The 21,204-nt window shown below is 37.1% G+C and overlaps 1 protein-coding gene across 1 annotated transcript; it reads right to left on the bottom strand.

The window, feature by feature from the left end:
• Positions 1–2,971: 2,971 nt before the first annotated feature.
• Positions 2,972–6,128, bottom strand: LOC132095781 (E3 SUMO-protein ligase ZBED1-like). Its single transcript, XM_059500872.1, has 3 exons — positions 5,184–6,128; positions 4,091–4,719; positions 2,972–4,003 (listed from the first exon to the last, which is right to left on the bottom strand). The coding sequence occupies exons 1-3, from the start codon at positions 6,040–6,042 to the stop codon at positions 3,617–3,619; spliced, it is 1,875 nt and encodes a 624-aa protein (XP_059356855.1). The 5' UTR covers positions 6,043–6,128; the 3' UTR covers positions 2,972–3,616.
• Between the last annotated feature and the right edge of the window lie 15,076 nt (positions 6,129–21,204).

Here is a 21,204-nt window from a genome sequence, read left to right as displayed (position 1 = left end):
AATACAAAGAATCCGAACAACAATAAAATGCCTCCATCCTTTATCTCTGACAAGCAGAACGTAGATAAAGCAAAATAGACTAGTTAAAGTTCTCTGTTGATTTTAGGTGGTTATTCGCATCTGTTTGAAATGATGTATGTGCAAATGCAGTTGCTGAATTTCCCATACTGTTCAAAAGTTGCGGGTTAGTAAATTTTTTTTTTTTTTAGAATTTTGAAAACATTAAAACATTCATCAAAAGTGACAGTAACCCAGCTAACATAGAAAATTCCCAGAACCTTGGCTAACATTCTGGCAAAGTTTTGAACAAATGTTCTTCCAGCAACATTAAAGGGGTCCTATTATGCTCTTTTACAAATTCTTAATTTTGTTTTGGGGGTGTACTAGAACAGGCTCTCATACTACTTTTTTTTCGAAAAACACATAATTTTTCTATTTCTATTCTATTTTCCTAACCCTAACCTCTCTTCCCAGTCTGGCAAGAACGGCACAAACAGTTCCTGTATCAAATGAAGGCGCCTTCTGAAATATGAAATGTGCTGTGATTGGTTAGCTGGGCCAGTATGTTTTGTGATTCATGCCCCTTACCATAGCCACCTGTTGCGAGCTTCACTGTAAATATCGCGTCAAAGTCAAATCAATTTGAGAGTGATTTAAAACTGGATGATTGTAACCACTCTAAGTTTCTCTGCCTTGGGAAAGCTAGCGTGTCTTTGACGTTGTGACAACACTCATTGCCTTCTCTAGTGCAGCTCAACAATGTCTCCTCCCATCCGTCGATATTTGTGATATCACAAATCCTGAAAAAACATGTGTTTTAGTCCAAACAAGTTGTTCATTGAAGTTTTTGAAAAGGGATTTCTTTTAAATAAAATATCTCCTTTTGAATTGGACTTTGAGCTTTGTAACTTTCATTTGCAGATCTTTTTTATATTTTCAAACAGCAAGATAAGTTGAAAAAGTGAAAAAGCATATACAGGACCCCTTTAATAAAATTTTATTAAATTTTTAGTTGGTCTTTAATAATGTTCTTAAAATGTCCACTCAAAAACTTTATTATACATTGGTAATGGAACGATTGTCTCGGTTCTTAAACGTTTTAGTTGAACGTCCATCTAATTCTGTAGTTTTTTTAGTACTTGTTTCAGAACATTAAGACAACATTCAGAAGTAACATTTCCATGATGTTTGCAAAATGCGAAAACGGAATGTTCCTTGAAACCAAGAAAAAAGTTTTTAAACTTTTTAACTTTAAACAAAAGAAAAAGTACTAATTATAAGTAAAAATAATTGAAACTAAAACTTAAAATAAGTTTTAAGCATTGTAAGCATAAAATAACTTCATTCTTTCAAAAACATTACTGACCCAAAACTTTTGAATGGTAGTGCATTCAAAAAAAAAAATAAAAAAAAATAATTGAAATCTATGGAGGCAAATCTTTCAGACTTGAAAGTTATTCTGAGAAAATCCTCTGTTCTGAGAGCAAGCTCAATTAGCCCCCCGTGTGTGAGCTGTGATTTTCCACAGCAACATTATTGCTTGGCTGTGCAGTCCTGCAGCTCAATAACTTTCCTATGCTCTAGGGTTTGTGATCCAATTTGCATCTAACATCATATTTACATTGAAATATGCAAGCATGAAATGTATGTGTATGTTCAAATTTACATGTCATTTGCATACTTATATACAGCATGTATATATTTGCATAAGCTCTTTGGACAACAGTTTGTGGAAACAAATATATTTGGTCATTTAGGTTCAAAACCATTGGTAAAAATAGGGTGTTTGTCTTCTTTTTGCTGATATAACAGCACACGCTCTTCTTGGATGGATTTAGATTGTATTGGAACATGGCTGCAGGGATTTGTTCCCATTCAGACACAAGCAATTGGGTCTGGCTCGCAGTCGGCGTTCAAATTCATCCCGAAGGTGTTCAGGTCTGGGCTTTGTGCGAGTCAAGCTCTTCCACACCAGACTCGGTAAATCATTTCTTTATGGCACTTGGTGCACAGGGGTATTGTCATGCTGGAACAGAAAAAGGCCCTCCTTAAATTGTTGCCACAAAGTTGGAAGCACTAGGATATCACTGCATGGAGTTGCATTAGGATTTGACCTTCCATGTTTTAAAGTCTTTGCACAGACCTTGCAAGATTTTCATATTCTCAAAATACAGTAAAAGTATCATTGAATTGTTATTCACAAGATAATTTAAATATTTAAAGAACCCCATATAAAAGCCTTAAATAGTTGGCTTGTTTAACATGTGCAAAAAAGAACAAATGTTTTAAAAAAGAATGTCTCTTTAGTTCATGCAGATGACATAAATTTGCATTTTGAAAAGATGAAACCTATATTTTGAAAATACTAAATAGTTGAGTATCAGTTGTTACAAGATCAAATTTCAGAGGAACATAAGTTTCCTACCATATTAAAAAGGCTATGTACCTTTCAGAGTACTTTTTCTTTTACATGTGATATTTATATGAAATTACATTGAATATATGTATGAAACATTACATCAGCTTTTAGGGGAAAAATGTAATTCAATTTATTAATACACAGTCTTTTTTTTTTTTTGTCAAATTGTCACCATATTTTACAAATGGTCTACCCGATGGCTTTTACTTTGCAATGTGGGCAGCGTTCCCGATTTTTCTCAGGCAACAGCTTGCACTTTAATTCTCTTTGTTCTTTCTCAGAGCCCTAAAAAAATTGAGAGAGGCAGGAAGCTGTCATTGCCATCTTTAAACTTTTCTTCTTTTTTTGCCTGGTTAAATGATGCAAAAATTGGCACAACTTATTCCTCCAGCCATCTTGTCTGAATTGGGTCAATAGAAAATCTACTTTTTATTTTGGTCCTCCAATACTATAAACCCATACTTAAAAAAAAAAAAAAAGACATATCCTCTCCTCATAGCTTTATGTATTCTAGAGTTTGTGATATTATGGATTTATGTTAAGGCTGAACGATTTGGGAAAATAATCTAATTGCGATTTTTTTCCCCAATATTGCGATTGCGATTTAATATGCGATTTGTTTTGTAAAGATTTTTTTATCCTCTTTTTTCCCCAACAAAACGTAATGAATTATTTAAATATGACCAACACAATATTAGATGCATTTAGTGTGAAATGTTCTTTCCCATAGGCTGGGCCTATTTGTTATAATTAAATTAAAACATGTATGACTTGAAATAAATGACATTTTTATTGAACTGCTCGTTGCAGAAACATCTATGGCTTTGCCACTGTGCATTTCAATAATTTAAACAAAGGTATGCGCACTTTGTAAACACTGTGTGCAAAATTTACAGTCTGAAGAAAAAAATAATTAAAAATAATAATTATCTTACTGCTCCAAAGTCAGTAACATTTCACACAACTGCAACAGCATTTGCTTTGAAAATATTTAGTAAAATCAAAATAAATAAAGTTATAAATAAAAAAATGGAGAAATGCACTTTTAAATTAGACAAAAACTATTTGAATATTATAATTTGGAATAGATCAACCTCACTTATCAAGTACACAACAATAACACACCACACAGACTAAAGTTCACTACGAGTATGGCACTGCCAGCTATAATGATCCAACAGTTTTGTTCTCAGTGGCTCACAGGTTTTTTGCTAAGAAAACCAGAATATTGACTTTTGCTGGCTTCAAGGATGAGCGAGTGCAAGTCACAATATTCCCTCCTGTGCTAAAAAGACGCTCTGAGGGAGCGCTTGTGGCAGGTACACAAAGATACTTGCGGGCCATGATGCACAACTGTGGGTAGCTGATCTTGTGCACCCTCCACCAAGCCAAGGGATCATCTTCTCCATCAATGGTAGGAGTCATCAGGTAATTGTTTAACTCTGCCTCTGCGACATCTTCAACAGGCAAAGAAGGAGAGGCTGCACTGGTCTTGAAAAAACTGCCAAGAGACCTCTTCGCCTTTTCCCCCAAGGGCTGTGCACTTTGAGGCATCTGAACAGTTTCAGTACGAGACCTCTTCTCCTATTAGATAAAAACAACAGCCATTAGTTTTCCAGTTAGATTTTACAGAAAAATTGTGTTTTTGTGAAATACATAATTATCATTTACCCGATGATATGTACGCTGTGCTAAGTCTACCATCTCTGTCTTCAGTCGGGTCTTGATAGCAGGGATGTTGTCAGTACTGATGTACTGTATTTTGAACCTAGGGTCCAGGAAACAGGCAACATCCAAAAGCTCCTGGATGTTTGGGTCTCCATATTTATTATTGAGGTATGCTAGGACTTTGGTTTTTATTGATTTAGTCAGGTCAGTGTCCTCAGCATCTTCAGCCAGGACTGATGTGGCAAAAAGGTGAAGAACTGGCTTGAGGTAGGAGATGCTCACATACTCCTCTCCAGAAAGAGCATCAGTAAATTCCAGTAGAGGATGCAGTGCCTTGTGAATCGACTCCAACACATCAATATCTTGCCAGGTTGGGATGAGGGAGCGTGCATATCGATCTCCAGACAATACCTGAGAAATGGCTTTGGCCTGTTCAAGCACTCTAGCAATCATCATTTCTTTAGATCCCCATCTTGTTGGGCACTCCGTTATGAGGTTGTGCTCAGGGAGTTTGAGCTCCCTCTGTGCCTCCATCAGTGCTGCCTTCTTCTTCCAACTGTGGGAAAAGTGTCCCACCAGCTTCCTGCACAGTGCTGTTGCCCTTGACACTCTGTCATCTTTGAGTGCATTTTCTGAAAGAAATAGAAAGTAGTGTATTACACACAATTAAATTTGAGTTTTGTGATTCAAGGCTATCACTATTACACACTCACATTCTCTGTCATTCTAAAATGCACACATCCACACCCCTGTCCTCTCTCTCTCTCTCTCTCTCTCTCTCACACACACACACACACACACACACACACACACACACACACACTTTTTGTGTTTATTTAGAACATGTAAAAAAACAAAAACAAACAAAAAAACAAAAATGCAGGTGGCCATTCCACAACAGACATAAAATCAAAACATAATATTTCAATTTACATATTAGAAAAGGAGTGGGAGGAAATATTAATTTAATGAATCCCCAACTACACATAATTTATATATTTGTATCCAGCTTATTACTAATCGACGCATCTCTCTCTTTTGCGCGCACGCACACACACACACACACACACACACACACACGCGCGACATAACTTACCAATGGCAAGATGTAATCTGTGCCCAAAACACTGGAGCCTCGTCCATTCATTAAGCCGCGCAGCCAGAACCATATTTGACGCGTTGTCCGTCGTGATGCAGACGTGATTCTCCTCGTGGAGATCCCAGCTGGCAAGCCCTTCTCTCAGGCCGGCTGCAATATTTTCCCCTGTGTGGTCGTCTGGGAAGTAGGTAGTTTGTAGGCAGCGAGCTCTGAGGTTGAAATCTTCATCAATAAAATGGACTGTAAGACTCTGGTAAGGCTCAGCTGTGCGGCTTGACCACATATCTGTAGTGCTAGCAAAAAACTCCACCGTTTTAACCTCCGCGGCGACTTTCTCTTTACACTTTTTGTACAGCTCCGGTATGGCAGTCTGACTGAAGTATGTACGGGAGGGTATATTGTACCGTTTATCAAGCGTATATGTCAATGCCACGAATCCAGGCTTGGTCATCGTGCTGAGAGGCATCATATCTTTGGCTATGAACTCGGTTATTGCCCGAGTGATTTCCCCGTGCCGTTTTGAATTACGTTCATACGGAGTGACACTTTCGAACATTTCGGTCAGTGATCCCTGTCTTGAGGTATTTGGCCTGTCTGGCGCACTGGTGCTCGGTATTTTGGTCATACAACTGTCATACATTGATTTGTGGTATTTTTTTAAGTGCTGAAACAAGTTTGTAGTGTTACCCCGTGAAGTCGCAACGGGAGCACGGCATGCTCTGCATAACACCTGAAGCTGTGCAGCATCTTCTTTTTTGAAACCAAAATAGTTCCACACCACCGACGTGCTGTTCCTCTTTGAGATTAAAGTCGCAGCTGTGTCAGTTACTGACTGTTCCGTCGAGGCAGAGGCCATTGCGCTACAGGTTAAAGATGAACTGACAGGATGAAAAGTTGTTGCAGCCGAGTTCTCCGCTCTTTCGCTCGCGTCACGTGCCCACCTCAAATCGCGCACGTAGCGATTAGAAAATCGCATTTTCTCATATCGCGATATTATCGCAAATGCAATTAATCGTTCAGCCTTAATTTATGTACAGAGATTTTGCAACACAAGACAAAATATTTGCTGATTAAGAAACAAATCGCACCATAGGTAGAGATGCAAATAAAGATTGAATTATGTACATTAATCTAGTGTATATCTTGTATTTAAATCGCATGATATTAATAAAATTAAATTAGGCGACTGAAATCATACACTGCCCATTCCTTCCTGGCTCTCACTGCTTGGCATCATTTGGTATCCATGTTGGCAAAGATAAGAGAGAAGCTGAGTAATGCTAAAACTATCAGAGTAATCCAAAATATGACATCCTACACTGTCAGCCTGTATCACAGACGGCTTTTTCTTTCAATTTTCTGTTTTCTTGTGGTTTCATCTATCATCTGTCATTTACTTGGTTGCCATTTTATTAGTGGGAGGCATACAAAATTGCATGTTCTTGTGTTCAAAACAAATTTGACAAGTCACATTTTAATAAACAGAGTCCCTCGACACTTTTCATATTTAAACACTATAATTTCACCTATTAATTATCATTTTTATTGCATGGTTCATCAGAAAGTGTAATTCTTGTTGGCAATCAAGGCATTTAGCAGTCAGACATTTCTTAATATTCGCAAAGCTCTCCTGGCAACTCTGTATGAAGGGTGTCAGAAATCAGGCTACTTTCATGACTCTCGTCTCACTCTCTCATTTTGTACAAACACAACTGGTGCCATCTTGTGTCTCAGTTATGGATTTTTTGTGAAAATTACCTTCGGAGTTAATATTCATAGTGTTTATGAACTTAGTTTAGCACTTTGTAGTGGCTAGCTGTTATTCTTATAAATTTTAATATATAAATAGAATACATTATATATATATATATATATATATATATATATATATATAATATTTCTCTCTCTCGCTCTCCTTCGTTCGTCTGTAGCAACTTGCCACATCAATTTCTTAGTCCTCAGTCAATAGTAATATGAAAATGTTCTGAGAGAAGAAAGTTAGAGAGAAGAATGTTCAGACATTCAGACATCTTTCCATCTTTATCTCTGATGGAATCTCTGGGTAAAAATTTTCCAAACTGCAGTAGCAGGTTTTTCAGACCAATATAATTTGACTTGCTGGTATCATAAAGACCAAAGAACCCACATTTCAGAGAAGACAGTTAAGTATTGCAGAAGGATTGCAAGTATTCTTATGCTGTCCAATTCCTTGCACCTGCTTCACGGACAAGATGACCCTTTAACCCAGTACAGCGGTTTGCATGAAAATTTCAGCAGTGCTTTGAAACAACTCCCTGATATTCCAAGACAATGCTTCTGTCACAGGCTTTAATGAGAGGGTTAACCAGGTTACATGGCATTTAGTCTCCGTTTTCGCTTGATTTTGATTGTTGTTATACAGCTGCAGTGAAGCGCTAGGAAACAGAGGTTCACTGACAACATGCGTCAAACAGCGAAGCTCCAACCACAGGCTCTTGAGCGCCCTGTCTCTCAGACTGCTGTCCCTGAACCCCCTGGGTAGGAAGATTAATTGGATTTGATGAGAGGGAGGAGAGAAAAGAGCGCCTATATATGCATGCTTAGATTACCACACACTGCCAGTAAGTTCACAGAGGCTGGCTTTATTGGACTGACAATTTGAAACTGCCTAGAAAGATTAAAGGAATTAGAAATATTACTATTCTATGCAGTAAATGTTCCAGATAAATTGATAAATGACTGTTTATCTTTGTAACAATAAACACTGATTACAGTTAATCAGCTCCTCCAAATGAATGCGCCACAAATTAATGATAGTTTTATTTCCTGGCGATCCGGTTCCTGTTAAAAAGGTTGCTTGAAATGCATATACACATTTCTGGCAGCTTTTAAATTAGGGGCAGACGTCACATTTTATATTTCTTTAAAATGATCAGTTAATGATGACAATTACTCAGCACATGCACGTTTCTCTGCTTGAGGCAATGTAGTAATCGTTTCTGTATTTTGAATTACTCTTTGAATTAAACAGATTCCTACATGGTCATACATAGTAGATTTTGTTTTGACTGTGAGGTCACTGGCAGTTGTAACACTGGTTGATTAAAATGTGTAATTAACATATTTCATCAGAGTATCTAGTTCAAGACCATGTTTAAACTGACTTAACTTATTTTAGATCATTATAATGGTCATCCCACTTTAGCAGTTTAATGTAGGCTTTTGTTTTAATCACATAAGTTTCCTGGCAGCTAAAATAATTAATTTCAAATAAAGATTAAAACTATTCAGTAATTAGTATTAATGCAGTAATATGGTTGCTTTGACTCATGTTCTTATTTAAGATACACTTGGTTTATTTTTCAGGCATTGCAATATTAATGGAACATTCTTTCTTTCTTTCTTTTTTGTAAGAAAATACTTGTAAAAATACTTATAACTTGGCCACTTTAATACCTACAGTAAAAGTTTTTATAGATGAAAACTAAAGCTTGAACTGGTTTGCTGGTCTGAGCTGATTTAACCCTATTGTTGTGGTCACACTTGTTATCTATCAAGTTTTTAATATATGTGACATATATAAAATTGGCCATTTTCCTATATTATATGTACATAGATGTACATATATGCACACATATATATATATATATATGCACACACATATTTATACATATTTACAAATATGTACTCATATGTGTACACATATATGTGCATACATATACCTATATATGTCACGGTTCAAGAATGCACCGTTTTCTGCTCGTCTCATGTTACGTCATGTTGATTGTTTTATGTCAGCGGCAGCTGCAGCTCATTCCACCAGCCTACTTAATGCCCTTTCTTTCGTCTCGTTTGTCAGACCGTTGTTTGAGGTCCTCCGTGATTCTTGTCTGTGTTCCATCTGCTCAGCTACGTTTGTGTCTTCTTCCTGTTTGGTCGCTATTGGAATTACCAGTCATCATACGGATCCCTCACCATCACCCACCTGCGCACTCAATCACCTCCTCACCAGTCTGTGCTGCCATCGAGGTCCCTGCGTCACCCACCATCAACCCAGCCTGGCAATACTTCTCTAATAAACATCATTTACTTGCAACTGCTTCCTGTCCTTAATTAGAACGTGACAATATAGATAGGTACATATATGCACGTATATATGCATCTATATGTTCACCTGTAATAATAAAATTAAAATCTATAGCTGCTAGGCAACATAAATAAAAGTCCAAAATGTAGAAATGTACATTATTTATTTACTCAAGATCAATCAAATAGTACAAAACAAAAAATATAGTACAAGAACAAAAATAAGACAAAAAACCTGCTAGGCAACATAAATAAAAGTCCAAAATATAGAAGTGTACATTATGTATTTAAAAGAACAATCAAATAGTACAAGAACAAAAATAAGACTGAACAGAAAAAAAATTATCTTTATTATTCTTTGAAGGTCTGTCATGATACGCCTCCTCCTCCTCCTCCTCCTCTTCTTCCTCTTCCTTCCTGCACTATCCAATGACATTTGATAGGGTGTCCGAGATTTTTTTTATTTTATTTTTTTTTCGGCGCACAATTTTTTTAGCGGATAGGCATTTTCGTCCACACGGATCTGCCGTTTTGGAAGAGTGAAACCGATGTTTTGAAACCGGGTCCCAGAGTGGATATATTTGAAAACGCTGCCTTTGCGTTTCGTCTGGACGGCGAATCCGTAAATTTTCTGAAAATATAACGTCATCAGCCCACGTCTCGCCCCTAGTCAAACACCACTACATCACGTAACAGCAACAAAAACATGAACAAACACTAAACGATTGTATTTTTTATTAACTAACATTAACACGTATTAATAAATGTATTGTTCCATGTTCATTTGTGTACCACGCGCAAGGTTTATCAGCAAATCCATGTATTCTTCTCCGTTTTAAGTGTATCTCTGTGGCAGAATTACAGCGACACATGCTGGTCTGGCATGTATACTACATCGGTTTCATGTGGACGCGGATATTTCTTGAGACGAGGGAAAAAAGATCGGGTGTCCGTCTCCATGTGGACGGGGCCGAAGAAGTAACGGTGTGACGAGTGGGGCGGGGCCGAGGGATGTGGGAACACGAGCGAGGTCGGTGGAGTGATTGGGAAATCAGCGACACCTGCAACCCACCACCGGTCTCAAGTCCCACAGAGGAGATGGAAGGATATAAAACTGGAGCGACGACAGTAAAGGACAAGAGAGGACCAGGCCTGGGCGCTATTTTAGGTTTTGGTTTTATTTTGTGCGCATCAGTCGTCCGTGAGGGGCTGGTGCGCTGTTTTGTGTTTATTTTGTAATTAAAGTCTTTGTTTGATTGTCCGCCGGTTCCTGCCTCCTTCCCGATGATTAGCAAGGTTTTATCATTACAGTGGTGCCGAAGCCCGGGAGAAGGAGGGACGCGCTGCTGAAGATCCCTCGCCGCTGTGGTGAATCCGCGGTGCCATGGAGCAGGCGAGGAGGATGCCGGCATGGACGCTCGAGGCGGTGGGCTTGAGTGAGTTGCCGGGGACGGGCGAGCTCGCTGCCGGCCGCCCACAATATGGAGGAGCGGCTGTCGTCCGTGAGGGAGCGGAGGAGTCGGCGCCGTTCGCCAGAGAGCCGGAGCCTGCTGCCGTCCGCCTGAACGGGGAGGAGCAGGGAACGGGGGACTCCTGCCGGCTGCCCAAAACCGGAGGAGCCGTCGCCGTCCACCGGGCGGCGGAGGAGTGTCGTGCCGTCCGTCGAGGGCCGTCCAGTGCCACCGCCAGGCACCGCGGAGGAGATCACCCAGCTGGTGGAGGGCCGAGCAGCAGTGCGTCGGGGAACCTGAATTTTTTTATTTTTTTTTTCTCTCTCCCCTCTCTCGTCTCTGTCGCTCCTCCTTCCATCTCCTTTTCTCTCGCCTCGTCTGTCCTACCCCCAGGTTCCCCGTGAGCGGTAGGGGTAGGAGTAGTAGGAGTAGAGCGCAGTCTCGAGGGTACCCCCCGGCCTGCGAGGGGCGATGGGGGTATGTGACGAGTGGGGCGGGGCAGAGGGATGTGGGAACATGAGCGAGTCCCACAGAGGAGATGGAAGGATATAAAACTGGAGCGACGACAGTGAAGGACGAGAGAGGACCAGGCCTGGGCATTATTTTAGGTTTTGGTTTTATTTTGTGCGCATCAGTCGTCCGTGAGGGGCTGGTGCGCTGTTTTGTGTTTATTTTGTAATTAAAGTCTTTGTTTGATTGTCCACCGGTTCCCGCCTCCTTGTTCCCGATGATTAGCAAGGTTTTATCATTACAAACGGGTACTTACGGTTATGGATAGAAATGTAGCGGAGTAAAGATTACAATATTTGCCTCTCAAATGTACTTGAGTAAAGTCATGAGTACTCCCAAAAAATTATATTGAGTAAAGTACAGATCGCTCAAAATTGTACAAAAGAACTGTAACGTTACTCAAGTAAATGTACTCCGTTACTGTCCGACTCTGTATTTCATGTTAATATATTGCCATAGTTAGATTCCATAACATGCCAATTACATGTGATACCAATTTCACGTGTTCGCACATACATAAGTTCTTGCATAATTTTTTTTTCGTTAATTCTTAATTTTTGCCTTGATAATAGAAAATATAAGCTAGGCATCATGTATGACAGTCAAAAATGAGATATGAGCTACAAAATGACCAGATCCTGCCATTAGCTATATAGAAGACATATCTTGTATGTATAGGGCTTATATGTGTATATTAAGAAGCAATACAGGAGACCTATATTTCCTTTATATGCACATATATGCAACTCAATTTTGCCTATATGTGGCATATATACGCCTATATGCAGCATATAGGCAGTATATATATGCATATCAGCATATATGCGCATATATGCAGCATATATATTATCATATATGTGCATATATGCAGCATATACACTGCAAATAGGTTTCATATATGTGCATATATCCACATATAAGGTTCTTTCCATGTGGGACGTCACACCTCTGGAAATTATTTATTGAGCCAGTGTACAAAAGATATGTATCTTACATTATGTTTACAAGTACATTTGAGTATTATTGGATATACTGTACACTTAATCATAAAACATACTGTCAGCATCTAAACATAAAACCAACAGAGGAAATACTTAATGTATAATGCATTTGAATTGTCAACGGGTATAATGCATTATAATTATTCATAATGTGTGTTGTTCATTATGTCTTCTTGTAAATAATTATAAACAAATTCTGTGGTTATAATTATTCATGATATTGTACAATGCATTACAAGGTGCATTACAAGGCATAATTATTTTAAACTACTTTTATAATGCATTGTACATAAAGGCTTTAAGTAAAGTCTTACCGAAAACAGCTTTAGAGTTGTAAAAGTTGTACAATTTTCTTTCAATTTTTCTAGATCCAAGTGATGGGTAGGTTTAGGAGCGGAGTCATATAAATTCATACGAATTATGCAACTCGTAAAATACATATGATTTAGCTAAAAACCATGTGAATTTGTATGAGTGAGGTATATATATATATATGTTTATAGCTGCTCTCATAAAATTCAAAGCACTGATGTTTGCCAACAAAACCACCACTGGTTCTGCACCCCTTTACCTAAATTCATTACGTCAGACTTATGTGCCCTCTAGAAGCTTTCGTTCTGCAAGTGAACATCACTTGATTGTGCCATCCCAAAGAAGCACAAAGTCACTTTTACGGACTTTTTTTTACGGACCATCTGTTTTCTTTTTATTTATTATATTATTTAAAAGCCATTGCTACGCGTACTGTGTTTAAGCTGACTGAGACTTGTTATAGCACTTGTATATCTCTGCTCTTTTGTTGTTTTTGATTGCTTCCATTGTCCTCATTTGTAAGTCACTTTGGATAAAAGTGTCTGCTAAATAACTAAATGTAAATGTAAGATTTATTTTTGGCATTTTCACCTTTATTATGAATAATCAGAGATGACAGGAAGTGAGGGTCCTGGGGTCAACCCAAGCTCATGGAAATAGATACAAAGCGAAATGTCCAGTGAGTGGCGCTAAAACATGGGTTCAATACGTGTCCCTGGCAAATAAAAGCACATTTGTTGATGCAACCTTGCCATTTGAACTTTCTTATATGCAGGTTTCAACTGTTTTGTCAGACCGTAGTTTTACAGAATTTGTACCGGGGTTCTTCATCTATCAAGTGCAAATCTATGCTGCATGAGCTACTGAACAAACCTACTAAATATGAAAACCCATACATACAGTATGAAGCTGGATATGTGACGCTAACATAAAAAATTCTCGCAGCATGTTAAAAACAAGTCATTACATTATATTTTTCAAGTAATTGTGCGATAATTTGACTTTATTAATTGAAACTGGACTAAATCATATTTAGGTTGAAAAGGAATAAAAGTTGTCAGTTGTCAACTGGAAACAGCAGTGTTTCAAACATATATGTTTTCTGTTGTTTGCTTTTCCCAGTACTCGACAGGTTTATTTCCAACATTATAGTTAATTTTTAATGATATGAGATTGACTTCTTGCACAATAGTTTAGTCTACTTTTTTCAATTGATTTACAAAAGGAAAAATATCACGGTGATTTAATCCCAGCTGGCAGGCAAGTGAAGTCATCTCTATCTATAGCACATTAGCTGTGACGTATTCTCAGGGTCACAGGTGAGCAGCACTGATGGATGGTACCAGGACCTTCTTTCCTCAAGGGGTTCAATAAAGCAGCTTCAAGGAGAGTCAAAGACTTTCCTTACAAGATTTCCTTAACAATCGGCTTTCAACCACCTCCTCTTACCTGTCCTGTGATGGGCTTGTGGCATTTATTACATTTATAAGAAATCCCTCGAAACAAGCTGTTAGTGGCACTCTCTCTGTCTATCAAAATGATAGGCAGCAAGAAGAATGACTCAATCTGTTATGAAAAAGGGGTTACAGGCTTTCATCTTGTGTGAGGCTCAGTGTAATGCCAGAGTGCACAGAAAGCCCTCAACAAGATGTAAAAATATCAAAGACAGAAACAGATAACTGAACTGAAAAATGTTGTGAGTTCGAGATTCAGGCTGGAAGGAAATGTAGGTGGGGGGAGTGAATGTACAGCGCTTTCTCCACCCTCAACACCACATATGAGGTGCACGAGCAAGGCACCGAACCCCCCAACTGCTCACCAGGCGCCACAGCATAAATGGCTTCCCACTGCTCCGGGTGTGTGTTCACGGTGTGTGTTCAATGCTGTGTGTGCACTTTGAATGGGTTAAACCAGAGCACGAATTCCGAGTATGGGTCCCTTTACTTGGCTGTATGTCACGTCACTTTAGAAGTAAATGTTGGTCGCAACAAAGCGAAAGATGAATGCCTCTCAAGATATACCAGGGCTTGTTTATATATATTTTATTTTTTCATTAAAACATTTTTAATTATTATTTATTTATATAAATAAGTATAGAAGCATAAAATCGAATAAAAAATATTTCCCCCACAGCCATGTTATATGTTTCGAGTTTAAGAATGACTTTGAGCAATTACAAATACTTCAACACTTTATTCCAAAACATTAGCGAGAGAGAGAAGGAGAGAGAGGGAGAGAGAGAGAGAGACTTTGTTACAGAATCCCTTGATGGATTCGATAAGGAATTAATCAGTGAACTCATTGGTGACTTTTTTCAGCCATTAGTTAACACTGCAGTAACTCACTGGTTGACTCATCAACATTTCAACGCATGCTGCCACTGCTCTCCACTTCCATCTGATCACCGTAAAAAAGGTAAATTTAAGTAAAGTAAAAAAGAATATATATATAATAATAATACTAATTGTGAGGTCATTGGATATGCATAATTGTCATTGTGCTTTAAATCCTGAATATCTATGAATTTATTTCTTTTTTTTTCTCCTTTTGGGTGTTGTTTGGGGAGGCACTACTAAGACATATTATTTACCCTAAGAACTTACTGATATCAGTATTATTTTAGCATCATTTATATACTATTATGGTTTTTGATCATAGTATAATGATCATAAAAAATCATGATCATAAAAAATGTTTATGTTTTAATATATTTTCTGTTTTCATTTTACAGTAATTTTGTTGCATTTTGTGTCATTTCAAGTAATTTTGTTGTTTTCATTTTCTTTTCTTTTTTTTAGATGTCTGTAGTTTTTATGTCTTAGTTTTTAGTTAATTTAGGTATAGTTACTTAAAGCTGCAGGAAAATGAGAGAAAAATAGGCATCTAGCTAAAATATTAGTTATTTTCATTTTTTTTCATGTAATGAATTAACAATAATAACCATGACTGATATGTGTCTGAAGTTCTATAGAATATCTTGTAGCTGCCACATTTTATCATATTGCTTTCAAATAATAATAAATAAGAAATGTAAAGGGGATTCCTTTCACAGAGCTCCATATCAGATCACTGATGGTCTCAGCCAAAAAGTGCCTTATTGAAATCTGATGAAATTATTAAAAAATAAGAATCTTAAGTGATCACACTTTTAAGAAAAGATCATTGTTTGATGATTAGAATCATTTTTCATGAGCTCTCTGCCTAACAGAGTAATGAAGCCATTACTGCCTGACCTTGAGGGTCCCAGTCAAGGGCGGCACATTGACAAGTACTCAGCCATGCCTACAGGCAGGCCTACTTTCACTATTCTGCTGTATACACACGTAATTAGATTTTCAGTTGTCAAAGCACATATCACGAAAGCACACCCTAACCCTCTGCCCCCATTTAAGTAGAACAACCACTGGCCTTGCGAGTGTCTGGCCTTTCATTTTAAAGAGTTAGATAAGGGGAAAGGCTGGTACCGACATGCTCGTCCCTAATTGTTGGTCATTGCGGTAGCTCAGACTAGTGGAATGACCTTAGAAATGTGTTTGAATAGCTTTACTGACCAGAAACTGAAAACTAAAGCTGCCCCGTCCACTTTGTTTAAACATAGGTCAAGTTGTCTTCAAAGACCATTAGCTCCAGAACTGCTGAATTGCATTAAATGTGATGTAGACTTAATGATGCGGTGTACAAATAATGTCAAAGGTACACTACAGTGGCTTTCTCATTTAATTCTTCAATGGAAATTATTTATTGAGCCAGTGTACAAAAGATATGTATCTTACATTATGTTTACAAGTACATTTAAGTATTATTAGATATACTGTACACTTAATCATAAAACATACTGTCAGCATCTAAACATAAAACCAACAGAGGAAATACTTAATGTATAATGCATTTGAATTGTCAACGGGTATAATGCATTATAATTATTCATAATGTGTGTTGTTCATTATGTCTTCTTGTAAATAATTATAAACAAATTCTGTGGTTATAATCATTCATGATATTGTACAATGCATTACAAGGTGCATTACAATGCATAATTATTTTAAACTACTTTTATAATGCATTGTACATAAAGGCTTTAAGTAAAGTCTTACCGAAAACAGCTTTAGAGTTGTAAAATTTGTACAATTTTCTTTCAATTTTTCTAGATCCAAGTGATGGGTAGGTTTAGGAGCGGAGTCATATAAATTCATACGAATTATGCAACTCGTAAAATACATACGATTTAGCTAAAAACCATGTGAATTTGTATGAGTGAGGTCTTACGAATTTGCACGAATTACCCACCTCATAAAATATTGCAGTGAGATCAGGCAGGAATATCTATGTAGTTAAATACAAGTTAAATGTAGTTTTATAAGAAGATTTTATTCTTTGTTAATTTAATATATATATATATATATATATATATATATATATATATATATATATATATATATATATAAACTGTAAAGTCAGTTTATATATATATATATATATATATAAACTGTAAAGTCAGTTTTATAAATGTAAAAATCACAAATACAGTTTTATAAATATGTTTTATTAGATGATAGATAGATAGATAGATAGATAGATAGATAGATAGATAGATAGATAGATAGATAGATAGATAGATAGATAGATAGATAGATAGATAGATAGATAGATAGAATTTATATGTAATTGTATTATTTTCGTAATAGCTTGAATTTTGCTTTGAAAAGTTAAATTATTTTCCATCAAGTCATACAGTCTTTGTTTTCTGTACCATTAAGAACATTCTAAGATTCCTAAGTGGATGAAAAAGGGGGGGGGGGGGGGGGGGGAAATAAACGTCTTCAGTGCAAATCAAAGTCATGGGCCTGCATGCTTGCTGGCCAGGTGTGTTGGGAATCGGTAAGCCTTTCATTTGCTGATGAACCTAGTGGCACTAGATCCATCAAACCAACAGAAAAAAAAGAAAGAAAAAAAACCACTGTCTCATTCACTTTGATCACTAGGGGCCAGATGATAGATGACTGTGAGAGTGGTAAGACCAAAGTAATATAATGGAGGGAAAAAAGCCTCAAGCCTCATTCCGCTCAACTTTGGAGACACGAGTTCCTCTGAACAGTAAAAATGCATCACCACTATTTGCTAAACCATTCACTTTCTTTGTGTTGTTTGTTTAGCGTTACTTGTGTAGCTTGCGTAACATATGTTTGCCTTATTTTTCCTTCAAAAACACCTTTTAACAAAGAGGTTTGGGATAGCTTGCACTTGTCACCCACCCTATAGTGAATGAATGATGACCTTACTTAAGGATCATGGCAATCATGGCACTGCTGTCTCCCAGCAGGGTGTGTCATGGTGGCAATGTTTCTCAAGGGCAAAAACCCAGAACAGCACACTGACACCATCACAATGTCCCAGAGGCCACATTAATTACCATCCATGTGATTCAAATGAGATGAGCAACCATGTGGCCTCTCTTTCTCTCCCCTTACACAACCCACCTCACCATCTCTCTCACTTTGAGCCTTTATCTATTATAGACAGTGATTAATGTTGTCATAGTCTCAGAACATAGTCTTTATCAGGCCCTTTTCTCTTATACTGATGCTATTTTCAAGGGGAAGTGAAACTATTGTGAAAATTATGAACATTTTGCAGTCTAATTATTTGTTAATTTTTCATGATTTCACAAGTAGGCAGGGTAATATCCAACTGTGCTTCTTAATGTGTGTGTGTGTGTGTGTGTGTGTATATATATATACAGTGCAAGTTCAAATTTAGTCCTACTAAAAAGGATTTTCAATGGAGATTTACTGTTGCAATTTGGTGGAGAATGTGTTTAATCTGTCCCTGAAAAGGGCTATGAATAATTACACATTCACAGCTGATGCGGCATTACAAATTAAATAACAATTACGCTTAAACGTGTTATATGTATTATTATGAAAGCTTCATTCTTTAAACATTTTCAAAGTCTCGCCCTTGCAGACCTGATTTGGATGAGTAGGCTGTTTAAAATGACATCATTAGCCATTCCACTTTAAATATACAGTAAAACTGATTCACTTTTGTGTTGTCTTAAAGGGTTAGTTCACCCAAAAATCTAAATTATGTCATTAATAACTCACCCTCATGTCGTTCCAAACCAGTAAGACCTCCGTTTAACCTCAGAACACAGTTTAAGATATTTTAGATTTAGTCCAAGAGCTCTCAGTCCCTCCATTGAAACTGTGTGTACAGTCTACTGTCCATGTCCAGAAAGGTCAGAAAACATCATCAAAGTAGTCCATGTGACATCAGAGGATCAGTTAGAATTTGTTGAAGCATCAAAAAACTTAGCAAAAACTAAGATTTTATTCATCATTGTCTTCTCTTCCGTGTCTGTTGTGAGAGAGTTTAAAACAAAGCAGTTTGTGATATCCAGTTCGCGAACGAGTTATTAATGACATAATCTTTATTTTGTGGTGAACTAACCCTTTAAGGAACAGTTGTTCAGCTAGACTGCATAAGTGTCCTGATTCAGCATCAGAGCTTTTCAGGAACAGGCAGCGAGGGGAATGGTGACGCAATCTCATTTAAAAATAATTTTTTTCAACTCTCTCACTGTCATTTAAGCTTAGTTAAAGATGATTTGAATTACATTTCAATGGGGCGGAAACAATTTCCCATCACAGTTGAGATAATGAACAAATCATTGTCAGTGTACTATGACTGTGTTGAACCCTTGATGTGAGCAGAATTCAAAATGGACTTCGGGATCTATAGCTGTGGAAATGTACAGTATTCCTCTGTTTCAGTCATTTCTGCAGAATCATTTCAGCTTCCAAACAAAAATAAAATCTGACTTTTAAACAGACCTTGGAAGCAGGTTTTGCATGCCATAAAACTAAACTAAGAAACTCATATACTAATATATTCTCCGTCTGGCCAAGGATGATGTTTTCTCACCACAGGCAGATATCTAATTCCACTTAAGCTTTATTAACCAGACATATCTGCCACAGACATCAATAATAGCCACATCTGAGACTAGATATGTTCAGCTTTCATTGCTCCTGATGCACACCAGATCAAAAAAACGTTTCATATGGTTATCATTCAAATAATGTAACTTTATATACATACACAGTTAAAGTCAAAAGTTTACAGAATCAGCAAAATGCATGTCATTGTTTATTTAGTACTGACCTGAATATCCACAAAAAGTATATTTACATAATAGTCAACATGAGAAAATGAATAGCTGAGTTTATAAAAATGACCTTATTCAAAAGTTAACATACACTTGATTTTTAATACTGTGTTCTTACCTGAATGATCCATAGCGGGTTTTTTTTTTTTTAGCTATAGCTGTTCATGATCGAGTCCCTTGTCTGTCCTAAACAGTTAAACTGCTGTTCTTCAGAAAAATCCTTCAGGTCCCACAAATTCTTTCATTTTCCAGCATGTTTTTCTATTTGAAACCTTTCCAGCGATGACTTTATGATTTTGAGATCCATCTTTTCAGACTGAGGACAACTGAGGGACCCATATGCAACTATTACAGAAGGTTCAAATGCTCACCGATGCCCCCCCCCCCCCCCCCCCCCAAAAAAAAAAAAAAAAAAAAAAAACAATTAAGAGCCAGGGTGTGAAAACTTTTTGAATTTGAAGATCAGGGTAAATCTTACTTATTTTATCTTCTGAGAAACGTGAAAGTATCTTCTGTATCTTTTGAAGGGCAGTACTAAATGAAAAATATGATATTTAGTTAAAGTAAGAAAAATGTACACATATTAAATAAATACAGACTTGATGAGCATATATATATATAGATGGGGTTAGATGGGGTCGTGTGTTTAAAGGGCAGCGTATGCTCAAATTATGGGACAGTGGGCTGCTCAGCTAGCCTACCATTGTCATTAGCCTACTGTATATAGACCTGTTGCAGTTTTAAATAAATAATGATGTGACATGGGTCTTCAGCTTTTAGACATGACTGATGCAAGCACAACAAATCAACCAACCCAATATCGCGTGATAATCGTGATCGTGTAAAAAGTCCACACATTTACCATATTTTTACAATAGTAGCCTAACTGTTGCTCGACCACGTCATCATGTGTAGCCAATACACAGTAAGTACAACATATTTACCATGCTTCTCCTACTGTAACCGTAGTTTTACTCTGGTATTTGTATTAACTAACGCACAATAACCACAACATTTACTATGGGTTTACCACGTTAACCGTAGTTTTACTGTGGTATTTGTATTAACTAACGCACAATAACCAAAACATTTTCTATGGGTTTACCATAGTAACCATAGTTTTACTCTGATATTTGTATCAACTAATGCACAATAACCACAACATTTACTATGGGTTTACCATACTAACCGTAGTTTTACTCTGGTATTTGTAGTTACTAACGCACAATAACCACAACATTTACTATGGGTTTACCATAGTAACTGTAGTTTTACTCTGGTATTTTTATCAACTAATGCACAATAACCACAACATTTACTATGGGTTTACCACGTTAACCATAGTTTTACTCTGGTATTTGTACTGTAGTTACTAACACACAATAACCACAACACTTACCAGGATTTTACCACAGTAACTGTTTTTACTTTACATTATTTGTAAAACACAGTAACCACTAAGTTTGCCACGCCTTTAATACCTTTTTGTGAAGTAATTGTAATTCAGTGTT

This window comes from Carassius carassius, chromosome 20, assembly GCF_963082965.1.
Source record: "Carassius carassius chromosome 20, fCarCar2.1, whole genome shotgun sequence".
NCBI lineage: Eukaryota > Metazoa > Chordata > Actinopteri > Cypriniformes > Cyprinidae > Carassius > Carassius carassius.
This window is presented reverse-complemented; position numbering and strand designations above follow the sequence as displayed.

Excerpts from the sequence above, each read along its gene's own strand:
- LOC132095781 (XM_059500872.1), bottom strand. The coding sequence starts at position 6,042 with ATGGCCTCTGCCTCGACGGAACAGTCAGTAACTGACACAGCTGCGACT. Across the intron at positions 4,720-5,183 it reads CAGATTACATCTTGCCATTG|AAAATGCACTCAAAGATGAC; the intron begins GTAAGTTATGTC and ends TATTTCTTTCAG. Across the intron at positions 4,004-4,090 it reads CACAGCGTACATATCATCGG|GAGAAGAGGTCTCGTACTGA; the intron begins GTAAATGATAAT and ends TTTATCTAATAG.